We start from the raw sequence: 27,336 nt of genomic DNA on the forward strand, positions 1-27,336 counted from the left end.
CTGGCTCTGGGTATTGGCTTTGCCCAAGCCCAGCCATTACAGCCATCTGGGGAATAAACCAATAGGTAGAAGATTCCTTCTCTCTCTCTCTCTCTCTCTCTCTCTCTCTCACACACACACACATGCAGGCACACACACACTTTCTTTATAATAAATAAATAAATCTTTTTAAAATGGGATTGCAATTTTTTTTAAGACTAGTCGCAATATCACCAAGAAAAGGAAATCTCTCTTACCATAGATTCTCCCATTAATGGAACACTTTTTAAAAGTCATGACATTTTGAGTGAGGGTGCCTGTTTTGTCAGAGAAAACATATTCAACCTGGCCCAGTTCCTCATTGAGCGTGGTAGTCCGGGCTTCAGCAGGTATCACTTTCCCAGAGTAATACATCTTCCGATCCCAGTTTATAAAATAACTGTGTCCCAGACGAATTACTTCCATGCTGTCACCCATTAAAATGGAAAAAAGAAACATTTCATCAATTTCAGAATATGCTAAGATGTGCCAGTGTGAGACGTCTACCAGCCAGAGGCTTCACACTGAAAAGAAACTGGATGCTCTGTCCATAGGTCAGAACCACTTCAGTGCAGTCTGCTCACAAACCTTTCTAAGCCACTTTCTCGCTGCATCATTAAAGCAATAGGTTAGCTTAGCAAAAAGTTTGAGGGAATGTTTCATGGTCTGCTTATGTTACACAGACCAAACGAAGATTTCTATGTAGCATATTAGTTTGCATCTCCTTCTATATCTTAGGGGAATCTAATTATTATTAAAGATGTTTGTTAGATGTCTGGTATACAGCGATGTCTCATCAAAGAATTTCTCTCAAATATATTGATGTGACTTGGTTTTGCCAAAAGTGGGAGGAAGTTTTATCTCCACACCACACAAACAAAACCATAATGGATATTAGATGAAAGCAAAGACATGTGGTCATACTACTCTTCCCATGTACCAGGAAAAGAGCATTGTCTTGTGTACTAGTGATGATATGTAACTTTCCAACTCCAAAATTGGAGTTTCTATGGCCAAGAGTATGACTTTTTCCAATTTTTTCATGAATAATGTCAAGTTAGCGTCCAAAAAGATTACAACAGTGTAAGCTTCTACCATCAGATTATTGGGAATTATCTTTAACTGTACACTGATTTAAATAGCATTGCATTACTGCTTACTGAATTCTTCTTATCATTGAGTTAAACACTCTTCAAATTTTATTGCCCAGTTTTGTTTTCTCTTTGGAGTTATCTAATTGTATCTTTCTGATTTATTTCCCCTTCTGACATTACTGCATTTCTTATTGATTACAAAAATCATGTAGATAATAAGAGTATTAACTGTCAAAAATAATGTGAATGTCTTATTCAATTTATCCTTTGTCTTCTAATTTATTCACAACTTTAATTTTGTTTCCAGTTTTATGAAAAGACAAAATTTTCTCTTTATAATCAATCAAATTCATAAGTAGTTTATAGCTTATTTGGGAAAATTTGCTTATATGCATCTTTCCTACGCTTAGGTTACACATGCAGATATCTATATGTTCTTCCAAGCCATTGATTCATTGGAAATTTCTGCAGTATGATAAACAATAAAGAGCTAATTTAAATTTTTCCAGACAGTAAGTTTTCTCATCACCATCTGCTGAAACAATGAGTCCCTTCCTCATTAAGTTGGGTTGGTTCCTATGATGCACATAAATTATTTTACTCATCAGAATCTAATTACTTACTCATTAAGAATTTCAATTTCATTAATTGATATACCATTAAGTAGTCTTGTATTCATAATTGTGGCTTTATAAAGCCTTAACAATACCCGGGAAGAAACAGTTGCACCGTTATTCTCTTTCCTTTCAGAAATTCTTAGCTGTTATCACTCATTTATTCTTCCTGTTAGAATCCATGTATTTATCAAAATAAAATTTTAAGTCATGATATGTTATCTTATCAAATTTATTTCAGATTGTGATTAGATCTATATTAAACTCTGAATTATTTAAAAAGAAATGAAATTATGTATCACAAACAAAACACAAAGAGAAGAATAAAGATGATCTGTAAAGAGTTTTTGTTTGGCTTTGGTTTATTTTTCACACAGCTCTACACCATAGCTTAGGAGATTTGCTCCTGGACATTATACCTTTTTACTGAAGGTGTAAGTTTTTAAACTGTTGTTGGTCTAAAGGAAAGTTTTAAATTTTTTAAAAATATGGCTCACATAATCAGATATAACTGAATTACCTCAATAAGAGTTTTATGGATTGTTCTTTTGGATTTACTAGATTTATAATCACATCATCTGTGTGCTTCCTTTCTGATAGTCTCATTACAATTTTGGTTTCATGTCTAACTTAGTTCATTGATATTTCAGTTTCATGTCTATACATTAATAAGAACATTCAGAACAGTATAAAATAGGAGTAGTAATGATAATAGCAGGAACTGGTAATGTATTTCTGTTATTAGAAATTAAGTCTTGATTTCCTCATCTGTAAGCTAAGAAAATTGAACTAGATGACAGCTAAGTCCTTCCTGGGTATTAAATTCTATGCTTTGGGGCTGGCATTGTGGCATAGCATAAAGCCACACCTGCAATGCCGTCATCCCATATGCGTGCCGGTTCAAGCCCCAGTTGCTCCACTTCCGATCCCGCTCTCTGCTATGGCCTGGGAAAGCAGTAGAAGATGGCCCAAGTCCTTGGGCCCCTGCATCCATGTGGGAGATCTGGAAGAAGCTCCTGGCTCCTGGCTTTGGATCAGCACAGCTCTGGCTGTTGCGGCCAATTGGAGAGTGAACCAGTGGTTGGAAGACCTCTCTCTCTCTCTCTCTCTGTGTAACTCTGACTTTCATGTAAATAAAGAAATCTTTAAAAAAAAATTCCATGCTCCAAGTCCTAAAAACTTAGCCCTCTGCCACAAAAGTTGGATGGTGCCAGGTCACTTTCTAACTATGTGAAAGTTAACACTTTTTTCTCCCAATCTAAAATCACATTATGACTATGTAGATTCATATGAAATAAAGTCATACGAGGCATGTAATTTCTATCTTTCCATACGAACACACACACACACACACACACAAACTTCTTTCTCAGCCCCTTGCTAGCTATTCTAACTCAACTTTGTTTCCCTTATTCCTTTCACTCAAAAAGTGGTTCTTGCCTTTCATAGTAAATCAGTGTTGAACAAATTAATTCCAGCTCTCTAGTTCCTAATCTCACTAACAAGGATGTTCAGACAAGTGACTAACCTAAGACACACAAATGACTAGCCAAAACTGGAATCTAGGTGTTTGGTCAAGCCAAGCAAGACCTGGCTTTAGGAATGGCACTATGTGGATACCTATAGTAGTCCTCCCCTATTCAAGGTTTTAACATTCTGTGACTCCATTTCATCAGATAAATTATTGATTCAAAAATTTATACAGAAAATTCCAAAAATAAGCAATTGATACATATCAAATTGCATGCTATTTTGATTAACATGATGAAATCTCATGCTGTCCTACTCTCACTTAGGACATGAATTGTCACTTCGTCCAGTGCATCCACACTGTACTCTTATGCTACATGCCTATTAGCCACTCAGTTGTCAGCTCTACTGTTGAGGTATCACAGATATTATGTTCAAGTAACTCTTCTGTAGAAGTGTAATGATAGGTCAATGCATATGTCTCATCACATAGGCATTGTATTATTTCACACCATCACAAGAGGGGTGAGTACACTATAATTAGTTACTTTAAGAAACACATAGTCACCCAAATTTTATTACAGTATACTATAATTCTTCTATTGTTAATCTCTGTGCCTAAATTATCAGTTAAACTTTATTATAGGTATAGATGTTCAGTATAAGAAAATCTATGACATATATAGGGTTTAGTACTATCTGCAGTTTCAGGCAGATTGTGGGTCTTGGAATGCATCCACAAGGATGAGTGGGAACTAGTGTACACAAATCACCTGAAGCTTTTGTTTATCTGAATGTCTAGTAACTCCCTACAAACTCAAACCAAAATTAATGGGAAAGAATTTTATTCTTCCATGTTGCAGTAGAAGCCAATGGAAGTATTCCAAATTCATTCAAATTCCTAGAGCTTAAAATAGAGAAAATGGATATCTCTTTGTTTGGAAAAAGAGGAATTAGGAAAGTCACAGTGGAACATTCAGGCCTTTCTTTTATAATACCAGAGAAAAGGAGACAAATGTTCAGCGTTAGCATAATCAGGCCATTAGTGTTTTCTGCCTGAACACTCAGAGAGCAGTGCCTATGAGTCTACCTACTCTATGGCAAAACAAGCAACATGGAAATGAGTTCTTACTGCTTAGGATACAACCCTCAAAACCTAATTTTTTGGGAGAATAATTGCTGCATTTTCTAACATGACAAATTTTTCAAATGTAACTGAATGTCTCATAATACAACAGATAAACAAACTGACAGCATAGGAATATCCTACCAAAATAAATGTCCTCCGCTCACCTGGAATTGTTAACCATTCAAAGCAAATTCTGAACTTTTATCCTCAAGTGACATATGGCATTAATTTGCTCCTTGTTCCTATTCAAAAGCCTAATGGAAGCTTTTGTGGAAGGCCTTCATCCTTCCAAACAGAAATACCTGGGGGATGTTTCTTCCTCAGTCTCAGTCTTAAGAGAGGCAAACCTGAAATTCCTTGGAATGCCTCTTCCCTGGGGTGATCAGAATCCATGTTCTTACTTGGTAAGAGAAAAGCTTGAGTTTAATTTCCCCCAAGACTCTGCCTTACCAACACAGTGCAGAACTTGAGCCTCCTTTCTCTTTCCTCTTGACTTCTTCACTAAATAATAAATCATACACAGCTTAGGGACAGAAGAGAAGCTGTGCCAACTGTCAGAAGACTTGGGTTTGGATCTGCACTTGGCCCCTAATTAGCTCCATAGTCCTGAGCAAATCATCTCCTTATTTGTGAAAGAACTTCAGTCATAACTACTTCATAAGATTGTTGGGAAACACCAATGAGATCAAATATGTGGACATCCTTTATATAAAATGCTAACAAACGGATAGAAAGATTTTTCAAGGCATTGCACTTTATACTACTTTACAGAACATCAGTGAGTAATTTTAAAAACTATAAGAAGCAATGCATGAGAGAAGTTTTAAAACAATATGTATATTAACAATAACGTATACATAGCTATCTAAACATAAGGTATCATTATGTGGAGCTGAAAGAAATTCAGTGATCAATTATTTTAATCCTCTGATTGCACAGAGCAGTACGTATTTGACAGGCACACTAAGGCATAGAGAAGCCAAGTACTTTCTCCAAGGTCACACAGCTATTATTGGCAGTGCCAAGGCCAGAAACTGGGTTTGGACTATTACAAATGGGTTTTCTGTCCACATTAGAAAAAGGAATGTTAACCTGGGAATTTAGCCTTAGTTTCTAAAAAATAAATCAATCTTTCAAATCATTAAATGAAAAATACCAATGCACTTCAAAGAAAGAATGTATACAGAATATACTTTCTTCCTGAAAACATATGACACTTTACATGTGCAGATGGGAAGCCACTATGCACATTTATTATTTGCTTAGGACATAAAAGGAAAGCTATAAAAGCTGACCATAGCTCTTCTGGCAAAGTACAGGATTTACTACAGACTTAATAATTGGATACAAGCATAAGAGGTCCTCAGAATCAAAGATGAGCCAGTAGGATACGGTTTAAATAGAGCCCACTCTGACCACAACTCCAGAGGGCCCAAAGCAATTTGTGGTGTTGTGGCCACATGCCACTACTTCAAGTCAATTTCCCACAACTTGACATTTCAGTTTCCTGACTGCAATCCAAAACAAGGGTGGATTTTGTGCATTAAACCTCCCTTGCTTCATCATCGCTAAGTTTTTGGAAAGAAAGAAAAAGAGGCTAGTAAAAATTAGCGGGGACTTAGAGTTGGTGATTTTGTGTATTGTTAAAGCACTGATGATGAAGAGTGTCAAACAACCAAGCTCCATCTTGGCTCCAGTGTCTTTAGGGCTGTCTGACTTAGTCTTAGTAGGATTAGTATCAAGAATGTTTCGGGTACAGATTCTAGTGCCAACTACTAAGCCTTATCAAACATAAAAACATACCACACATACATGTGCATACACGTGTGCTCATTTAGAAAGAGGTGTATTTGTGTGTGTGTGTGTGTGTGTGTGTGTCTAAAGAGAGAGAAAGCAATTTAGCTCTAGTTTATGGGACCAAATCTAGAAAAGACAGATCAAGTTGTAGTGGGAATTATGAGTCATACTTTTTCTCTAACAATAGATAAGTACCACCTGCTTTATTTCAACTCCTTTATAAACTCACTTGTCACTACTAATAATAGTAAAAATTAATATTCACTAAGCTTTTACAGTGTGTCAGGCAGTCTTCTGAGAGCTTCACAAGCACTGATGCACTCCTCATACAAACCTATGAAGGAAAACTATTATTTTCTCCATTTTTGGAATAAGGAAACTGAGGCACTGGAAGGTTAAGTAACTTGCCAGAGTTATGAAGCTAGTAAGTGGGAGAACAGGACCTGCACCCAGGTATCTGGAGGCAGACTAGTGTTAGAGAGACACTATCTGTATAAATCTCCCCAGATGTTCCTCCTTTTCTTACCCCAAATTAACCCAATTCTAATTGATCAGGTTGCATGCCATTATATTGTAGGCCAATGTGTATTCCAAAGAAAAACATTCCTAAGAAACCCAATTGAATCAAGAAGAAAATTAAATGCACTTATTGTGATTTGAAAATGTAAAAGTTAAACAGATTAAAAAACTTAATTGCCTCATTTGTAACAGATGTAGCGGATCATAAGCAGTTAGAGCAAGGCATTTATCTCACTGTTGTAATTTCAAAACAAATGAACATGATGGTCTGAAACAAAGGCTTTTGATGAAATGGCTTCATTAGAGTAATGAACTTTCATCTTACCTCACATACAGTGAAATGGGCACAACTGTATTGAGAATGATAATGTATGACCAGAATGTTAAGAATCCTGAGAACACAGAGTTCTTCTCTCCTTCATTCCAAAAGAGGAAAGTTCTGAACTGGCCCCCAACTTGATTCTCCCAGATTGAATTTCCTATTGCAAGAATAATTCCCAAGCATACCAGAAGCCCAAAAATCTGAAATAAAAATAGAAATCTGGTTAAGGTTAACTTCAGCCTAAAACTAGTCATATCAACATGATCTAATTACACTTCTAAATTCAAGAAATTGTCATTTGAAGACAAAGTTATGTAAACTCCTTTTTTCTTACCATTAGGGTTATAAGTAAAATTTCACATTTTCATGTCAGGAACTCAGCTTAAATACTTTACATTTTCTCCTTTAATTCTCCCATTGACTCTCTGAGATAGGGATAATCATTATGTTTACAGATTAAAACAAACAAAACAGAAAGACCACATACAACTTTTCCATAGTCACATAGACAGCAACTTCATATCTTCAATTTATAATAAGTAAATGTATTTAAGTGGTTTAAGAAGACCATATTCCAGAGCTGGCACTGTGGCAGTAGTAAGTTATGTGGTGCCTGCATCCCATACTGATCCTGGTTTGTGACTCGGCTGCTCCTCTTCCAATCCAGCTCTCTGCTATGGCCTGGGAAAGCAGTGGAAGATGGTTCAAGTGCTTGGGCCCCTGCACCCACGTGGGAGACTCAGAAGAATGTCCTGGCTCCTGGCTTCCAATCGGTCCAGCTGGAAGCCATTGTGACCATTTCGGGAATGAACCAGTGGATGGAAGACTTTTCTGTCTCTCCCTCTCTGTAACTCTGCCTCTCAAATAAAAAAAAAATAAAAAGACCATATTTCATGATTGTCCTGGACAGCCCCAGTCTACATGTATTGTCCAGGTATATTACAAGTAATAGTCCCATGGCCGGCGCCACGGCTCACTAGGCTAATCCTCACTAGGCACACCAGCTTCTAGTCCCGGTCGGGGCGCCAGATTCTGTCCCGGTTGCCCCTCTTCCAGGCCAGCTCTCTGCTGTGGCCAGGGAGTGCAGTGGAGGATGGCCCAGGTGCTTGGGCCCCGCACCCGCATGGGAGACCAGGAGAAACACCTGGCTCCTGCCATCGGATCAGCGCAGCACGCCAGCCGCGGCGGCCATTGGAGGGTGAACCAATGGCAAAGGAAGACCTTTCTCTCTGTCTCTCTCATTGTCCACTCTGCCTGTCCAAAAAAAAAAAAAAAGTAATAGTCCCTGTACCTTCAAAAGTGCCCAGTCTGGATGATAAATTGTATGATCACCCAAGGCATAAAAGCCAAAGGGAGAAACTATTGTCTTAGACTGGTCAAGTCTATTGGCTATTGATCTGACTGCACAGTCTTACTGAGGGTTAACAAGAAATATAAGAATTAAAATACTTCAAGCCAGCACCGCGGCTCACTAGGCTAATCCTCCGCCTGCGGCGCTGGCACCCCGGGTTCTAGTCCTGGTTGGGATGCCAGATTCTGTCCCATTTGCTCCTCTTCCAGTCCAGCTCTCTGCTGTGGCCAGGGAGTGCAGTGGAGGATGGCCCAAGTACTTGGGCCCTGCACCCCATGGGAGACCAGGAGGAAGTGCTTGGCTCCTGGCTTTGGATCAGCACAGCACACCAGCTGCAGCGGCCACTTTGGGGGTGAACCAACGGCAAAGGAAGACCTTTCTCTCTGTCTCTCTCTCTCACTGTCTAACTCTGCCTGTCAAAAAAAAAAAAAAAATTAAAATACTTCATGACATACTTTGAGATTAGAAAAAATGGGAAGCAACCTGAAAATTGTTAGCAGATTCATATTGTTAAAATTCGTACAACAGACATTTGGGGAGCATGGCAATTGGATAGACAACAGGCTCAATCTGTTGTGATTCCAAAATCTCAGCCTTGGACAGAAAGGACACAAATTCAGTGAACTTGGTGTGGTCTGACTTGAACAAGCTGTTAGGGTGACTATGTTCTGTTCTGTGTCACGTATGTTAGGAGAACTGAGACTAAAGAAATGACAAACTTGTAAGGAGATGGAAATGTTACTCTCATTTGATCGGAATACATTTTACACACACACACCCAATAAATATGTTCAATTATTATATGTCAATTAAAATTTTTAAAGACTTTTCTTTAAAAAAATCAACAAAAAGAAACAAATTCAGAAGTCTCATGACAATTCACTGCTGAAGGAGGAGTGAAGCTGGAGAACAGAAATGCACTTCTCCTGTTTCCTTTTTCCTTCAAGAAAGAATAATCACAAATTCTAGGGCTGATTTTTTTCTCTGTTGTTTCATGGGCAGGATTCTTTTGTCTCATAAATAAAATAGGGACACAAGAAGACAACAATACAGAAAGCCTGATTTAAAGTATATTAGGAAACCACATTAGAGAAAAGCAGAACTGCGAATTCCCAGCATCCTACCAAGTTGGTGGCTGTATCACAACACCCTCTTTCCTTTCAATGGCTGATACTACAAATTAATTTAACTGAATTACTTTACAGCATTAAGATACGTGATGTTGGGCAGTAATTAAAGAAGGATTTGGCTTCTAACTTCCCCCAAAGTATCATCTTATTATCTATTCTAAAATCTGGGACAGCCCCTGCTTCAGAACTAATAATTTTACTCCACAGTGGAGAGATACACAATCCCCATGCAAGCCTTGGAAGTGGGATTGGAGCCGTTTTCAACTGGGAATTCTGGGAGAGCGCATACTCCTTCTGGTCATGTCCACTTGACCCCAGGTACTCTGTCCCAAGGAAACAGGTGTAGCTACAGGAAAGCCCAGATCTGAAGATGATAAAGTAAAAGACATATTGGCCAATATGCTGTGCCCAGCCAATGTTAACTTCCTTATTTCCTTATTCAGCATCCAGCTATTACATATCAATGAAGAAAATATATATTGAGTCCAAATTCTTTATGATACCATTTAAGTCTATGATAGAGTGCATGGGGGAACGTGATTAAAGTCATTGTCCCCATATTTCAAAATTACTATCTTCTAACTTCCATAAAGAGACAAAGCAACATTACAAAGTCATATAATAATCAGATCAACAGCATGTAATAGCACACAAATAACTCACAAAAAGTTGGAATGGGTAAGGCATTTGATTAAGGCACCTAGTGCCTGGGTTTGAGTCCTGGCTCCACTCTCCATCTAGCTTTCTATTAATATATATGCTGGGAAGCAGCATGTGATGGCTCAAATACTTGGATGTCTGAAACCCTGGGAGTGAGTTCCCAGCTACTGGCTTTAAATTGGCCCACCCTTGGCTGTTGTGGGCATTTGGAAAGTGAACTAGCAGATGGGAGATTCATATTCTCTCTCTCTCTCTCTCTCTCTCTCTCTCTCTCTCATATAAATCCATCAATGTATACATGAATACATAATAAATATATTTTTAAATGATGGGATGTGAGAAACACCTAACTGCTTTTGGTGAATAGGTGCTACAAAAAATCACTTAAATTCATACAAAGAGACAACCACAGAGTAAGAGCTTAGATACCTCTGTGACTTGGGCCTCAGAGGATTAATAAGCAGAAACAACCACATAATTTGCAGGGCCCAGTGAAAAGTGAAAAAGGAAGACTCCAGGTTCAAAGTTTATTAAGAATGTCTAGACAATGATATCAGATCAACTAACCAAGCAGGAGGCCCTGTAAAGTGTGAGGCCCTACAGCTGCATGGGACAGACAACAATGAAGCCAACCATATTCATCAACTATGTAGAGAGGACTTGAGCAGAGTTAAGACAAGAAAACACCAAACTACCTGAAAATTATGCTTCACTTTTTTTCATAAACAAATCCCTGGATTATGGAGAATTTGCAGTACTGTCAAGGCCTCCAGAAGTACCAAGCTACCTCACATAATAAAGCTACCACTGGCTGTGAATTCATCAAAATCTTGAAAATACAGTGCAGGGCAACTGAGTCGCAAATGCAAAATCCCCCAAAACCTACCCCACAAGTAGACTGCACAGTCCTAAAAGAATTCCCAGAAAAATATAAGAAATATATCAAGATAATAATAACTGGTATTACCTAATTTTGTTATCATAACTTACCCAGAGTACTAGAATATTCATGAATCTATCAATGCTTGTTCTTTTAAACTTTGTCTTACCACTATTTTGCATTAGTTTAGTGTCAGGACCTGTGAAACAAAAATAAGAACTTTGAAACAATTGGATTATATATCATTATTAATAGTAAACCATACCCATTTCAATTCCCCTGAAAGGAGAAAATATATATTTCAAAATAATTTTAATTCTATTAAGAGTAAGGGCCATTAAATTGTATTTGACTCTCAACCAGGGGTTTAACAACAATCCTAGAAGCTTCAAGAGAACTGCTTTTCTCAGGATAGGATACATCCACAAGAATTTATAACTGAAAGGTTTCAGAAATGCTACTCTTCAAAATTTTGTGCATAAATTTTCTTGTGGTTTGAAGCTGTTAGACACAACTAAGTCAATGAAAGTAATTATTTGGAAATATTGAAAAGGATACATAATTTAGAACACTAAGGTTAAAAATGGAAAGACAAGGGGCCAGCACAGTGGGTTAACACCCTGGCCTGAAGCGCCATATGGGCGCTGGTTCTGGTCCCAGCTGCTCCACTCCCAATCCAGCTCTCTGCTATGGCCTGGGAAAGCAGCAGAAGATGGCCCGAGTCCTTGTACCCCTGCACCCATGTGGGAGACCTGGAAGAAGCTCCTGGCTCCTGACTTCGGATAGGCGCAGCTTCGGCCCTTTTAGCCAATTGGGGAGTGAACCATCGAATAGAAGATCTCCCTCCCTCCCCCGTCCCTCCCTCCCTCTGTCTCAACTCTCTGTGTAACTCTGACTTTCAAATAAATAAATAAAACTTAAAAAAAATAGAATGACAAGAAATGAGATTCTAGATCTGTTTCCCAAAAATGCTTGAGGTACCTTCAATGGAGGAAATAGAATAACTCCAGAAAATGTATCAGCAAGAAATTTAAAACTTTAGTGTGCATTACGTTCTATCTATATAATGTGTACTTTTTCTACGGGCAAAAATTGTCTTAAATCTTATGTTACATTGACTTCAGATAAATACATCATCTCATGGTATATTTACTAAGTGCCTTGTTCAAGGAATTATAAGAATATTATTAGCTTTTTAGAGGTAGGTTATCAGATGACCACCAATGTAGTATATGTTGCCAAGGGAATTCCTTCTGGTCAAAGAAAATGTTAAATGGAAGTAATTCTGTTCTCCACATTGTTTTCCCACGGTTATCAAGTCCTGCAGCCATTTAATATAGAAGGAAAGTGGAAATGAAAGAAAAGAAAGGAATCACACATGAAATTATATAGCATTCTAGAAGTCAGGGAAGGGTGGACACCTTCTTAAAAGACTTCTCTTACTAACAGTGACCAAAACACAGTTAAGGGGAATAAGTTCTAGAGTTCTACAGCACAGTAGGATGATTATAGTTTATACAAACTTACATATTTTATAGAGAACTAGAAGAGAGGAGCTTGAGAATTTCCAAGACAAAGAAATGACAAATGTTTTAAGGAGGTAAAAATGTTAATTACTCTGACTTGATTGTCACATATTGTATACATGTATTGAATTATCAGTCTGTAGTCCATAAATATGTTCCATTATTATGTGTCATTTAAAAATTTTTAAGAGTTTCCTTTACTTAAAAAACAAATAGAAGCAAACCTTAAGGTCTCCCAACAATCCATTGTCTTTAGTTGGAGACTGTACCCCAGTGTCCCATTCCCAGCCCCTGCTGTGTATAGGAGACCACCCACACTTTCTCAGAATTGTTTATTGAAATCATATGGACATTGAGGGTGAGAAGTATTTCGTAGTAGAAATCATAGAGGCCAAATACAGTTTGTGATTGCTAAAAACTGAAATATTGACAGACTGGTTTGGTGCTCAAAATTCATATTTCTTAGCACACAATCACACACACAGATTAACAATGAACTTTTTTGGATTGTTAAGCACTTACTTTAATATATTCATAGATATTTACATATTCATCTCTTCTTTCTTCATAGTCAAAAATTTTGGAAGAATTTTTCTATACTCAACAGTTCTTATTTCCTCATCTCCCTATCATTATTCAACCTGAACCAAAACATATCAGATGTCATCAATCTCCTCCATGGCTTCTTGACCTTACAGGAGTCTTGGATAGTGTTGGCTTTTCCATATTTTTGAAACATACTCTATCCTTAGCTTCTGTGTTATCACATTCTCATGCTTTCCTTCTTAACTTTCCTATCTTAACTTGATTATTTTGTTGTTGAATTTCTTGACCTCTTTATAGATTCTGGATATTAACTCTTTATCAGTTGCATAATTTGCAGATTTTTTTTCCATTCTGTCAGTTGCCCCTTCACTTTGCTGAGTGTTTCTTTTGCAAGGCGGAAGCGTCTCTGATTAATGTAATCCCATTTGTCAATTTTGGCTTTGATTGCCTGTGACTCTGGGGTCTTTTCCAAGAAGTCTTTGCCTGTGCGAATGTCTTGCATAGTTTTCCCAATGTTCTCTGGTAATTTGATGGTATTAGGTCATAGATTTAGGATTTTGATCCATTTTGAGTGGATTTTGTGTAAGGTGTAAGGTAGGGGTCCTGCTTCATGCTTCTGCATGTGGAAATCCAGTTTCCCCAACACCATGTGTTAAATAGAATGTCCTTGCTCCAGAGATTTATTTTAGCTCTTTTGTCAAAGTTGGTTGTAGATGCATGGATTTATTTCTGGAGTTTCTATTCTGTTCCACTGGTCTACAAGTCTATTGTGTGTCAGTACCAGGCTGCTTTGATTATAACTGCACTGTAATATGTCTTGAAATCTGGTATTGTGATGCCTCCAGCTTTCTTTTATTGTATAAGATTGCTTTAACTGTGTTTCTGTATTAATTTTAGCATCATTTTTTTCTAGATCTGTGAAGAATGTCATTGGTATTTTGATTGGGATCACACTGAATCTTTAAATTATTTTTGGTAGTTTGAACATTTTGATATTTATTCTTCCAATCCATGAACGTGGAAGTTTTCTCCATTTTTTTAATGTCTTCTTCTATTTCTTTCTTCAGTGTTTTGTAATTTTCATCATATAGATCTCTGTCATCCTTGGTTAAATTTATTCCAAGGTATTTAATTCTTTTTTGAGCAACTGTGAATGAGACTGATCTTAAAAGTTTTTTCTCAGGCATGGCATTGTCTGTGTATATGAAGTCTATTGATTTTTTTCTGTACTGATTTTATATTCTGCCACTTTACCAAACTCTTGAGAGTTTGGTCTCTCAGAGAGTTGAGTCTACTGGATCTCCTATATATGGAATCATGTCATCTGCAAATAGGGATTATTTGATTTTCTCCTTTCCAATTTCTTTCCCTTTGAATTCTTTTTCTTGCCTAATGTCTGGCAAAAACTACCATTATATTAAATAGCAGTGGTGAGAGTGGGCATCCTTGTCTGGTTCTGGATCTTAAGGGAAATGCTTCCATTTTCTCCATTCAGTAGGATGCTGGCCATGGGTTTGTCATAAATTGCCTTGATTTTGTTGAGGCACATTCCTTCTATACCCAATCTATTTAAGGTTTTCATCATGAAAGGATGTTGTATTTTATCAAATGCATTCTCTGCATCTATTGAGATAACCATATGACTTTCGTTCTTCAGTTTGTTAATGTGATGTATCATATTTATTGATTTGTTAATGTGATGTATCATATTTATTGATTTGTGAATGTTGAACCATCCCTGCATATCCGGGATAAATTCCACTTGGTCCAGGAGAATGATCTTTCTGATGCGTTGTTGGATTCAATTAGTATTTTGTTAAAGGTTTTTTCATCTATGTTCATCAGGGATATTGGTCTATAGTTCTCTTTCTCTGCTGTATCTTTTTCTGATTTAGGAATTAATGTGATGCTGGCTTCATAAAAGGAGTTTGAGAGGATTCCCACTCTTTCAATTGTTTTGAATAGCTTGAGAAAAACTGAAATTAGTTCTTTAAATAACTGGTAGAATTCAGCAGTAAAGCTGTCCAGTATTGGGCTTTTCTTTGTCAGAAGTGTCATTATTACAGATTCAACTCTCATCTTGTTATTGGTCTGTTTAGGTTTTCTATGTCTTCATGACTCAATTAAGTAGGTTGTATGTGTCTAGCAATCTATCCATTTCTTCTAGGTTTCCCAGTTTGTTGGCATACAGCTATTTGTGGTAATTCCGGATGACTCTTTTTATTTCTGTGATATTGTTACATTTCCTTTCTAAAAAATTTCTCAATTCATCTGCCTCTATTACCATAATCCCCCTGCAATCAAAGTACTACCATCTCTCAACTGTAATAGCCCTGCCATAACTTCACTTCCAGCTCCAATCAATAATATTCCTCCTTCCCTATTCCAATTATGTACTCTCTCCAGGATCTCCTATTTACAAACATTGCAACCACCATAAGCAAGAGTGAACTTTATTAATCTTTTCTAATTGTTTTCAACTTTTATTTAATAAATATAAAATTCCAAAGTACAACTTTTGAATTATAGCAGCTTTTCCCCCCATAACCTCCCTCTCACCCACAACCATCCCATCTCCCACTCCCTCTCCCATCCCATTCTTCATCAAGATTCATGTTCAATTATCTTTATATACAGAAGATCAACTTAGTATATACTAAGTAAAGATTTCAACAGACTGCACCCACACAGAAACACAAAGTACAGAGTACTGTTTGAGTAGTAGTTTTACCATTAATTCACATAGTACAACACATTGAGGACAGAGATCCTACATGGGGAGTAAGTGCACAGTGACTCCTGCTATTGATTTAACAATTGACACTCTTATTTATGACGTCAGTAATCACCCAAGGCTCTTGTCATGAGCTGCCAAGGCTATGGAAGCCTCTTGAGTTTGCCGACTCCAATCTTATTTAGACAAGGTCATAGTCAAAGTGGAAGTTCTCTCCTCCCTTCAGAGAAAGGTAGCTCCTTCTTTGATGGCCCATTCTTTCCGCTGTGATCTCACGAGCGAACTTTTAAAGTTTAACTGTTATGAAGTTGCTTCAAAATTCATGGAGGGGCTGTTGTTGTGGCACAGTGAGCTAAACTGCCACTTACAACACCAGCATCCCATATCAAAGTGCCACTTCAAGCCTTGCCTGCTCCACTTTATTTTTTAAGATTTTATTTATTTATTTAAGAGGTAGAGTTACAGACAGTGAGAGGGAGAGAGAGAGAAGGGTCTTCCATCCGCTGGTTCACTCCTTAAATGGCCACAAGGGCTGGAGCTGAGCCAATCTGAAGCCAGGAGCCAGGATTTTCCTCCAGGTCTCCCACACTGGTATAGGGGCCATCTATAGTTACATTTGAAGAGGAGCAGCAGGGTCTAAACTGGCACCCATATGGGATGCGGGCATGTCAGGTGGAGGATTAACCTACTATGTCATAGCGCCGGCCCCACCAGCTCCACTTTCAATTCAGCTCCCTAATAATGAACTGGGAAAACAACAAATAATGCCTCAAGTGTTTGGCCTCTGCCACCCATAGGGGAGATCCAGATGGAGTTGGGAGCTCCTAACTTCAGCCTCGCCTAGATTCTACAGTTGCAGTCATTTGGGAAGTGAAGAAGCAGATGGAAAATGCCTCTCTCTCTCCTCACTTCTGTCTCTCTATTCCTTTCTCCCCTTCACTCTTTCAAAAAATTAATCTTTTAAAAATAAAATATTCATGGAAAAATCACATTCTGTTTCTCTTAATTCCAGTTTTCCATGAACATTGTATATAACCCAACTGTTTAAAAACTTGCAATGCTTTCCCCCAAGCTCTTGGGATGAAGACCAAAATTCTAGATATGACCAGAAGGTCTTATATGGCCTAGACCCTATGCACAAGTCCAGTCGCATATCCATCTATATCCTCTATATCCTCTGTGCCTCCACACTGATCTTAACATTTTTTTTTAATCTCACTATCCTCACTTATACCACAGGATATTGAACCATGATGTGTCTTTTGGTTCCCTTGTTCTTTTGCTTTCCTTAGCCTTCTTTCTCCCTTTGATCTCTTTCCAGGGCTCTCCAAGACAGAGTCCAACTAGAAGCTGAAGTTCAAGGAGATTTTTATTATAAATCACAAATTTCAGCCCCTGGGGCAGTGAGAAAGTTTGGGAAGAGACCTGGGGCAAAAGGGAGGCATCTAGCACAAAAACCTAGTGTGCATCAAGACAGAGCTACCTCCTACAGGCTCCTTAAATGAATCAGACTCCTATCCTCAGAAATAACACTTGCTTCTCTGTTGAGCAGAAAAGAAAGCCATTATTAGGGAGGTATGATCATAGTTATTAATGTAAATATTAGACCCTCATAAATTGTAGGTTTATAAAGTAAACCATATCTGTGTCAACCATATTTCCTGCACAATTCTTAATGGTAGGTATAACATAATAATAATGCATATATAATAGTCAATAATTCATTTTGGATAACTTTCATAAGATCTAACAAGTCATTGGAAAGAAAATACCTCGAAATTAGGAGACTGGATGGACACCCATTGACAAAACCAACCATTAATTCGTCTGCTTGCCATTATTCTGGGTAAGCTTTTATTAACATTTGTGTCCTAGCTGAAGTCAATACAGGCATTCTCTGCCTACAGATATCTACTTGATGAGGATCTCCAGCAAATGAACATCCAGGACACATCACACATTACTCCTGCCAAGGCCCAGAGAGCAGTAAGTTTTAACTTTCAGCCTACCAGGCAGGCAGCTTGCCCTGAATTGATGGTCAAAGGAAGGAGAAGCATAGCATTTGTCTAGCATCCTTTTATGCACGCGTTATCTCATTGAGACTTTGCAATGTGCTCTCTAACATACTCATCCCCATGTTATAGCAGAAGGATCCAAAGCTCTGGAAGTTTAAGTAACCAAGGCTTATAGTTCTACAACTGATAAACAAATCTGAACTCAGATCTGCCCAACCCAAATTTTATGAACTTTCTGTTGTTCTCTTAGAGGGAGACCCATTCAATTTACCATCTCACGGTCTTTTATGTAAGAGTATCTTCCCATAGAGACAAACTGATAAAGAAAAACTTGACCCTGCTGTGCCTTTCAACAGTTGTTCTAGTATAACATTCTCTAGTTAAATAGAGTTGTGAATTAGTCATTCCAAACAGGATCATACAACTGTAAATGAAATTCTGGGCTATGGTTCATCCCTACAATAAGACACTCCCCATTTTTGTGATGACAGGGAACAAGCTAGAAGGGACCTTCAAGAAATCTCCTAGTCATTAAGTGAAAGGAAGTTTATGGGTAAGTTTAGCTCTTTTTTTTTTGTCCTGCAAAAAAAAATACCATGAAAATAAGGAAATATATGATTATAATTTCCCTGACTGCAGAACAAAAGCAGCTGATCAAAGTCATGAAGCCAGATTCACCCCCAGATAAAAGTACATCTTCTGTCTCCCTTCTAGGGATTTCCCAAGTCCTTACAATGGCAATGCCTCGAGCAGCAAATGCCCTGTTAACATGCACAGCTGAGAGTATTTAGGAGGAATTGGGAAGACTTTTCGAGACTTGGAACCTGTCTGAGCCTTTAATGAACATTTTGTTGTTGAGGAAAGTCAGTTAAGAAAAAACATCCCGATTTTGATTGCACATATAGTCACTGGACCCAGAACACATCTTAATTTGGTGTCACAATAAACAGGATTTTTTAAATCAAAGGTTGGCAACTGAAGTCACGAGTACAATTTCAGTGGCTTCACGAAATGGTGCTACTGAAATCTTCCTCAGCAGGAGTGTGCCACCTTGGGGCCACAGCAGCATAATAGAGAAGGGAAAGATGGCAGGCGAGAAGAGTAGCAGACACTCTGCCTCCCTCCCTTCACCCCACTCCCATGATGCCCTGTCTTTCCAGAACCCATTGTCCTGTTTACAAACAGCAGCAGCAGCTATGACGCATAAACAGGAATGACTGCACGATCGCAGAGGCGGCTTTTCCAAAAGGGCTGCTTGGCCTTTCCAAACCACCACACTGACAGCAGAATGAGGCATCCTCTTTCATGTTCGTCCCTCACTTCAGGGGTGGCTGATTAATACATACAGTGACAGGAAATCTTCAGATTGGGTTTAAGAAAGAGAAATTAAACAGTGGGAATCTAAAACCCACTGTGCACCTAAGATCCCAAGCATTCTGAAGAGTAAGTTCAGGATGTCAAGGGCTCCTGGCACACTGGGACCACCTCAGCTACTTTCAGATCAATGGCACCTTCCTCCCCCAGGTTCCTGCTCTCCAAAGTCAACTACAGAGCAGCACTTTGCACGGAAGGAAAACACCCGTGCTCAGCCACACCTGGAGAAGCATGGGCTGCGCTGATGTGTGTCACGGGAAAGCACACTTCGGTGTGGCTTTGGGAAGTCAGCTGTACCTGCAAAAATAACCATTCCGAAACACCAGCCAGTGTTCCTCAGGATGCAGCCTCTCAGTATGATCTTCTCATTGTTGAGGGGGTGCTTGCAGTTTTTCCAAGTGAGGACTCCTGTGAATTTATCTAATTTGTTGTTGGGTGCCTCGCAGACCACAGTCCCTGCAAAATAGAAAAAGAAACCTCTTTATACCTCACCTTGAACTCTCTCTGGAGGCCCCCACTCCCGTTTTACCACCATACTTTTAATATACAGTATATGTGTTCTTCCTTTTTAGACATCACCCTGTTCCATATCCAGGATCGTGCTAGGAAAATGAACCGGGAGGTACAGCGATGGAGAACCCTTTTTGAAACATAGCTCTCTGTGCTATCCAAATAAGAACAGAAACCTCAAGAACCATGAGATTTCTTTGCCCTTAAGGAAAATCATTTATCTTTACTTCCAGTTTGTAGCAAATGATTTTTGAAAAGATAAAGCGATGAGTGTTCTAGAAGTTTTTGTTTTAACGTAATGTGAACTGTCAGGTTGACATGGCATACGTCCAGTTTCACAACATAAGTTAATCATCTCTCTAGTCTCCTAATCAGGATCTCGGAGATCCTATATCCCACCACAGAGAAACCTGGGCCTTGTTTGCCACATGTGTCTGAGAATGCGTGTGATTCCTTTCAGCTGTGCTATGCTTCGTATCTTGATTAGATTCAGAGTTCTGGGGGCTCACAAAGGCACCATATAACTTGCCCCAAACTGGCCAGAAGATGTTTCTAGTGTTTTCAATTCCAAGCCCATTCCAAAGCCACGGGCATGCCCATTCCAAATCAATGAATCAATTCGTTCCATTATTTCAATAAGAAAATACACATTTAGGGTGCAGGCAGTTCTCTAGATAGAAAAACCAGAAATAATCTTTGATGAACCCTGTCACAAAACATAACTATTAGATTAATACACATTTGCATTGCAAACAAGAGGGGTTACAAGTAATGAGTGCAAAGACATAAAAGAACAGAAGAAGGAGGGAAGGAAAGAGGGAGTGAGGGGAAAGGAGAGAGAGGATGGGAATGAAAAAGGGGCTGTGAGTAGATCCAGTCAAGGTTCAGGGCAGAGTTTGATATGAGATTAGTGACTATAAGTTTCACTCACTCAGAAACAATGCAAAATACATGCATTTAACCAGAAGTCCAAAGGAAAGGTTGAAACATAAAAGTGTTTGGAAAATAAAAGGCGAGCTTTCCCTTCAGCATTGACTGACGGTAAAGGGAGACCCCCTTCCTGCCACGCCTCCACTCTTCTCCAAGTGCCTGCCCAACTTGCAGACCGCCTACCTCCAGTGCCTTCTTTCCGAGGCTGCTGCTTTGCTTTTAAAGTTCTTCGACAAAGGGGACAGCAGCCAGTTTTCACATGGTATGGTCACTCCTGACTAACCAGATTGCTAATTTTAACAGACCTTGCACTAAAAAAAAAAAAAAAAAAAAAAAAAACAGAAACAAATAAACTAAACCCTGAAAGGAATGAGTGGCTCTTGGCTTCAGGACTGCTTTACCAAACTGTGCTCACCTTTCCCCAGTATAACCAGAAGACCCCCAACGTGGGCACTCACTGTTGGCTTCCCAAGCATTTTCCCAGGCATCTACTGGTAACTGAGAGGGTTCTGGGCAGGAGTTAGCTGAGACAGTAAGCCGAACCAAGTCATTGCTTATAGTAAAGGAAGTGGCTGGATACTGGTTAGTTCTCATTATAGCTTACCATGGATACTAAAAAGTAAATTAAGGCTGATTTAAATTGCCTCAAGTTGTTTGGACGACTACAACTGTGGATGGGAACTTTTCTGATTTCTCAGAAGTCACGATCTTTTCTCTTGACCCATAATTTTCATTCCCGAATTTTGTATAACCTTGAGTACTACCAGGAAAACCTACATGAAATAACAGAGTTGATTAATATTCCAATTTCTTGACCCAGGACTCAATTTCTAGGGCTTCAAATTTGACCACTTGGCAGAGCAGCGGGTGGGCGGTCGGGGTAGGGGATGGTGGAATGTGCTTTGGGCAAAAACAACATAATATGCAGTCCCTGCCAATAGGAATATGAAAAACAGGCTCATTTGATCATTTTTATTTTCGTAAGCAAAGACTGTCATGGAGGCAACTACAGCCTTGAACAAGTTGGCCAGCCACTCTCTGGCCCCAAGGCTCATCCACTTCTGGCCTTACACCAAGGGTGTGGTCTAGACAGGCAGAAAGGCCAAGGAGTTCTGCTGGGGTTCTTGGAGGCCAATCCTCAATTCAGCTTTCACAAAGAGTGTGGTCCCAGTGATTTAAGTACTAAATACAGGACCAAGTCAAAACAAAAGGGCAGAAACAAAGCCAAACTTTTTTTTTTTTTTTTTTTTTTGGTCATCAGAACCCTTGAGGTTCCCTTTTTGCCGTCTCTTAGCATAAAATACAAGCTTCCCAATTTCTATTCTGACCCTTTCTAAAAGAAGTGAGCAATTTCTTTTGAAGGGAGCATTACATTCACCTCTGTATTCCTGTAATCTACCATAATATTGCTATAACAGGCCCTTAATATAACAGAGATGAATGGAAAAGATTTCAGATGCTTTCAAGGGACAAAGAGGGGGACGACATGGGTATTATAACAAATGTAAGATAACGGGAATGGGGAAAATGAAGTGATTCTCATGGCAATAATGAGAAAGGGAACTGGAAGACCAAGTAGAACAGGTGCAATAGAGGGTTTCGGCTGGCTTAATTCTAATGGGAGCCAAATTGATCTGAGAACACGGAAAAAATTTAGTAGCTTAAAGCATATTTGAAGCAACTAAAAATAGATCCTCACCATAAAGCATAATAAAAACTAGGTTAAAAAAATCTCTGTGATCCTTTTTTTCCTTTTGCTAATTATATCAATGAAGAGAAAGGTCAATTTGAGAATTGATAAGGAAAACAGGTAACAAAAATAGGATCATTTCTTACAATAATCATTTACTGAATACATGTTTAGAGCAAAAAATCATCTTTATGGGCAATAATACAACTGGGGAAAAATCATGTCAATAATGAAGCTGAAATATCAAAGTAGCTAGCTGCATTTGTCTGGCCCAAGGGTGAAAGTGAATAGCAACTCATCTATTTTACAATCACACATAAATGCTCTAGGCCTTCTTAGGCACTCTAAATTTAATCAGCTACATTGTTGAATAATTATCAAGTTGATAAATTTGAAGTGTAAAGGGACTTCAAAGAGTTCATGGAAAATGGAATTAAAAGATGTTTATTTTGGTGCAAAAACGTGAGGTTCATGCATAGTATTCACTTTCCATGCAGTTTCTGAATGCTCTCATAGCGGGCGACTGAAGTTTTATCACCCACATAGTAACCAACGTTCGATGACCTTCTGGCAAAGTCGGCTTCGTTTCTTTCTGTACGCTCTATTACTATCACCAGCATTATTTGTGGATTAGCCGCAGTGTAATTCTTTCAGAAGACAAATTATCCACTAAGACGACATTATTTCTATTCAAAAATTTCTCTAACCAGGGGCTTCTCATCATTTAGGAGACTGCCCTGATGGTTGTAATACACATTTTTTTTTTCTTAAAAAGAAAGGTTATCACCTGGGTATTTTCTAAAACCTCTTTATGCTTCAACCATGAAGCCTCAGCTATTCTCCTCATTACCACTGGAAGGGCCACGTCAGCACCAGCAGTAAAGAGGAAAGTTATTCTTCACATTTTTCCACAAAATCTTTGCCTCTTGCATAAGCTGTGTTGTCAAGCTGTGCTTCTGTCTAGGTGAGTGTGAAAGCTAGCTGTTAGGCAAAAGTAAGTCACAAGATGTTAACCAAGGCTTTTTTTTTTTAACCAAAAAAGAGATGCTTATTTTTGTATGTTTTAAATACACACATGATACTCTTTAGAAGGGACCACAAAATACACAAAGATTCCTGAATAAAGAGTCAACCTTTCCCTGGTTCAGAAATCCGTATTAACAGTCACACAAAATATGTAAACTTGTCATGAGTTGCAAAAAACAGATCTCAGTCCAGTCAGTAACAATATGCAAAAGATTCTTAAACACATTTGGACAATTTACATCCGGGGCTTTCCCCAAGGCATAAGAATGTCCAGTTTACAAATGTGCAATTGACAAGTATTTCCAGTTCATGTAAAAGTTGTTCAATTCCCCATAAGAATTTAACATGAGAAACCAAAGCCAACTCAATTTATTTTTATGTATCTGTGATAATATTACATATTATGTATCTTTTCTTCTAAAATTCAACAAGCTGCATCCCAATATTTTCCTGATATTTGAAATGTATAAAAATTATAAAAATATTAATATGAGAAATTTCAAGTAATTGGGTTTATCTACAGAAATGCAATTTTGTCTTGTGGGTACTGTTCTCCATGTTTTCCAATCTCTTCTATAAACTCTTGTCAGAGATCCTGGCATTCAAACTTACTGAGAACATTGCTATTTTTTTTATTTTTAAGACTTATTCATTAAAATGATATCATCCTAGTCCTGGTGGACTTGATCTTCAAAAATTAATTTTGCATCTTTAGGTTTAGAATATTCTTAAAAATTATTTCTTACCCTGATCAGGAGCTAAGCTGCTGTGCTAAATTTCCCTAATTGTCCAATGCTGTCTTTCTGCTTGTAGATCAGAACTTGAGAGTCTATGTCCTTTGTAGAATTGCGTTTGCCAGTAATCTGGGGTTCCTACTCTGGTTCCTCTATTTAGTAGCCATCTGACATTGTAAGAGTTATTCAATTTATCTGGGTCTCATCCATAAATTGGAGCAAATAATATCTTCCTTCAAGAGCTGTAATAATTTAGTAAGATTATGTAATTATGCAGCACAGTGACTGATACACATACTACATCATGGTTAGTGCCTGAGAACTTTAGGACTTTTACCTTATTCAGGCTTCTCTGGGGAGAAGCCTTTCTCAAGCTTCTCTTCTCCCCTGGGCTATAAGCTCTGTGCGAGCAAGGCCTGCATCTGACTTGCCTCTGTAAGTGAATGAATGGATGGATGGATGGATAAGTGATGGGTGAGCTGCAGGACGCACTGACCTTGGGTACAGATGCCAAAGCAGAAACACAGAGACTTGCCAGAGGCATCCCGAGATTCAGACCATCTCAGTTTTGACCTTAGATGTCCCCACTTTGGGGTCCCCAGTGGAGACATCTCTAGGAAAAAGAGTGGGAAAGACACATCTTTGGATTCTCGGAAGATGTGCACTTATAATACAAGGACGGAAAGCTGTGATTTGGTGTGAGAGAAAGTATTTTGGCAAGTCCCAGAAGCAAAACCACAGAGTCTTAGAATCAAAAATAATGTCATACCGAGATTTGCCCAGAAGTCACAAGCTATAAGATTTACTTAGCACAGACAAAACATGGGGAAGGTGCACCCCCACCATCTATCTCATCTACTCTTCCTTGCCACACATTTCCCAATGTACACAACGCTGATATCACACTTCTAATTAACAAAATGGTGCAATATCTGGTCTGGATTTCTATGACTCAAGGAAATCTTTTACCAGTCACCAGAGGAAAATCTGTAATCTACTGACACTCTGTTAAAACAAGTTAAATAAATTAAACAAAATTAAGGGATAGGAAAATAATTGTAGGATGAAAGGATCAAAAGAACCTGGATAATACATATGGAGATATGTTGCTATTCCATATACTTCATTTTGTATGAAGTCCTTAGGAGATATTAATAAGTGCATAAATGAATCAATATGGTAAGAGTGATAAAAATAGAAAAGATTAAGAATGACAGAAAAAGAGATACCAAACAAAGGACATAAAAAACTAACACAAGGAAGGGAAGACGAGGATGGGAAGAGAATAGTATGAAAGCAAAAATGGAAGGAAAGAGGAGGATGGTGAAACTGGGTAGGGAAATACTGCAGTTAGTGAGTGGATGTACGTAGAGTGAGACAGACTGAAATCACAGTATGTGGGACTTGGAAAGACGTAGATCTAGGGGAAAGGGGAAAAATTAGGGCCACTGGAAAAAGCAACTGTGGCAAGGATTTAGGGTGGGTTTGTTAACTGTCCCAACTCTTCTAAAGACTTTTTTCATACCACATCTTACACCAGACACCCTCTTTGTCTTTAAACTTGGCTGCTAACAGGAAAATCTAATTTGTATATTGCATCAAATTAATTTCCCCTTAATCCAATCAGATCCTTTCATGGAAATAGGAAATCATTTTAACGAGGATAAAACCATAAAACAGCGTGTTGTCTTGGACTTTTAGATTGAAATACAACCCAAGATTTAAGAATGAAATATTAAATTCAGCACAACCTTTTCCTTAGCCTAGAAGTGTGCCAGCCTTATGAGTCTGACATGTTTGTCAGAAAAGCTATAAAGTAAAACAGAGGTCTTCTGTTGCCTTTATTTAGGAAAACAATTATACTGAGAACTTAGTGTATTGCTTATCCTTCCTGAGGCAAATTTAGATTTCACCTAGAAAGTGATACCTATTAATGCACTTTAAAATTTAATTGTATGAAGCATTTTAAAAAGACTACTTTTATATACAGACAAGAGCTTTAAGCCCCCAAACTTGTTACCCAAAGGCCTTAAAGGAATTTCTAGGTGAGGGACTATTTCCTGGCTTCAGCTTGGGCAGCATCACCAGGATAAGTTTAAATCAGGGGCTACTCTGTCCAATTTTGCTTAGAGAAAGGATTCAGAAATGAAGACATACAAAACCACCACACCAGATAACCACTCTCCCAGGAGCCCGCCCTCCAGGAGGAAGGAACCCTGCACTCTTCTGGTTCCTCTGAGGCCCCATCAGACTCTCCCTCCTCACCCCATCATTTCCCACTCCTTCCCCAACCTCTTTATCTCGGACCCTTCCTCCACCCTCCTGTGTGTTTCTGGTGCCTTAGGCTGATCCTGCCCTGCCCCACCAACCCCTAGCACTTTTGAGCATTCATTCATTCATGCATGCATGCAGCAAGGATATACTGAATAATTACTATGTGCTAGGTGTTGTGCTAGAAGTTTGCCATACATAAGTGAACAAAATAAAGGCCCCATGTAGCTTCCACTGATGCAGACAGAGACGGGCCACCAACAAGAAACTTTGAAAATAAAAACAATATGACAGGTATCTCTATACAAAAAAGGAGGTAACAGAGATGTACAGGCATGAAGGAAAGACCAGGAGAACAGGCAAAGAGGGCAGCCATTTGCACGCCAAGAAGAAAGAGTCCTTAAGAGAAATCAACTGCTGACATCTTGATGTTGGATTCTCAGCCACCATATTTGTGAAGGGGGAAAAAAAAGTCTGTTGTTAAAGCCAAATAAGTAAATAAATAAAACAAGTATACTATGTCAGAGCATGACTAGGGCCATAAGAAGAAAATGGTGGGGGGGAGGGCTGGTGCTATGGTGCAGTGGGTTAAAGCCCTGGCCTGAAGTGCTGGCATCCCATGTGGGCCCCGGTTCTAGTCCCGGCTGCTCCTCTTCGAATCCAGCTCTCTGCTATGGCCTGGGAAGGCAGTGGAGGATGTCCCAAGTGCTTGGGCCCTGCACCCACGTAGGAGACCCAGAGGAAGCTCCTGGCTCCTGGCTTCAGATCAGCACAGCTCCGGCCGTTGCAGCCATTTGGAGAGTGAACCAGCAGATGGAAGACTTCTCTGTCTCTACCTCTCTGTAACTCTGTCTTTCAAATATATAAAATAAAATCTTTAAAAAAAAGAAAGAATAAGAAAATGGGAAGCAGGGTATAGTAGATGGAGAGTCATGCTGACAAAGAGAATGCTTGCCCCAATCCTGCAGTTCCATGTAAAAGACCTTTTTCCCTGTC

At 38.7% G+C, this 27,336-nt stretch overlaps 1 protein-coding gene across 5 annotated transcripts in view; it reads right to left on the reverse strand.

The window, feature by feature from the left end:
* Positions 1-27,336, reverse strand: part of ATP8B4 (ATPase phospholipid transporting 8B4 (putative)) — a 259,760-nt gene that overhangs the window by 104,632 nt on the left and 127,792 nt on the right. For all 5 annotated transcript variants that reach the window (XM_051822381.3, XM_051822379.3, XM_051822380.3 and 2 more), the window contains 4 exons: positions 19,477-19,635; positions 11,095-11,183; positions 6,967-7,163; positions 237-445 (listed from right to left, as the gene is read on the reverse strand). In XM_051822381.3, the coding sequence (XP_051678341.3) occupies positions 237-445; positions 6,967-7,163; positions 11,095-11,183; positions 19,477-19,635 (654 nt within the window). The remainder of the gene's footprint in view (positions 1-236; positions 446-6,966; positions 7,164-11,094; positions 11,184-19,476; positions 19,636-27,336) is intronic.

The sequence above is a fragment of the Oryctolagus cuniculus genome, chromosome 12 (genome assembly GCF_051225735.1).
Source record: "Oryctolagus cuniculus isolate XC-2025 breed Fujian yellow rabbit chromosome 12, ASM5122573v1, whole genome shotgun sequence".
Classification (NCBI taxonomy): Eukaryota; Metazoa; Chordata; class Mammalia; order Lagomorpha; family Leporidae; genus Oryctolagus; species Oryctolagus cuniculus.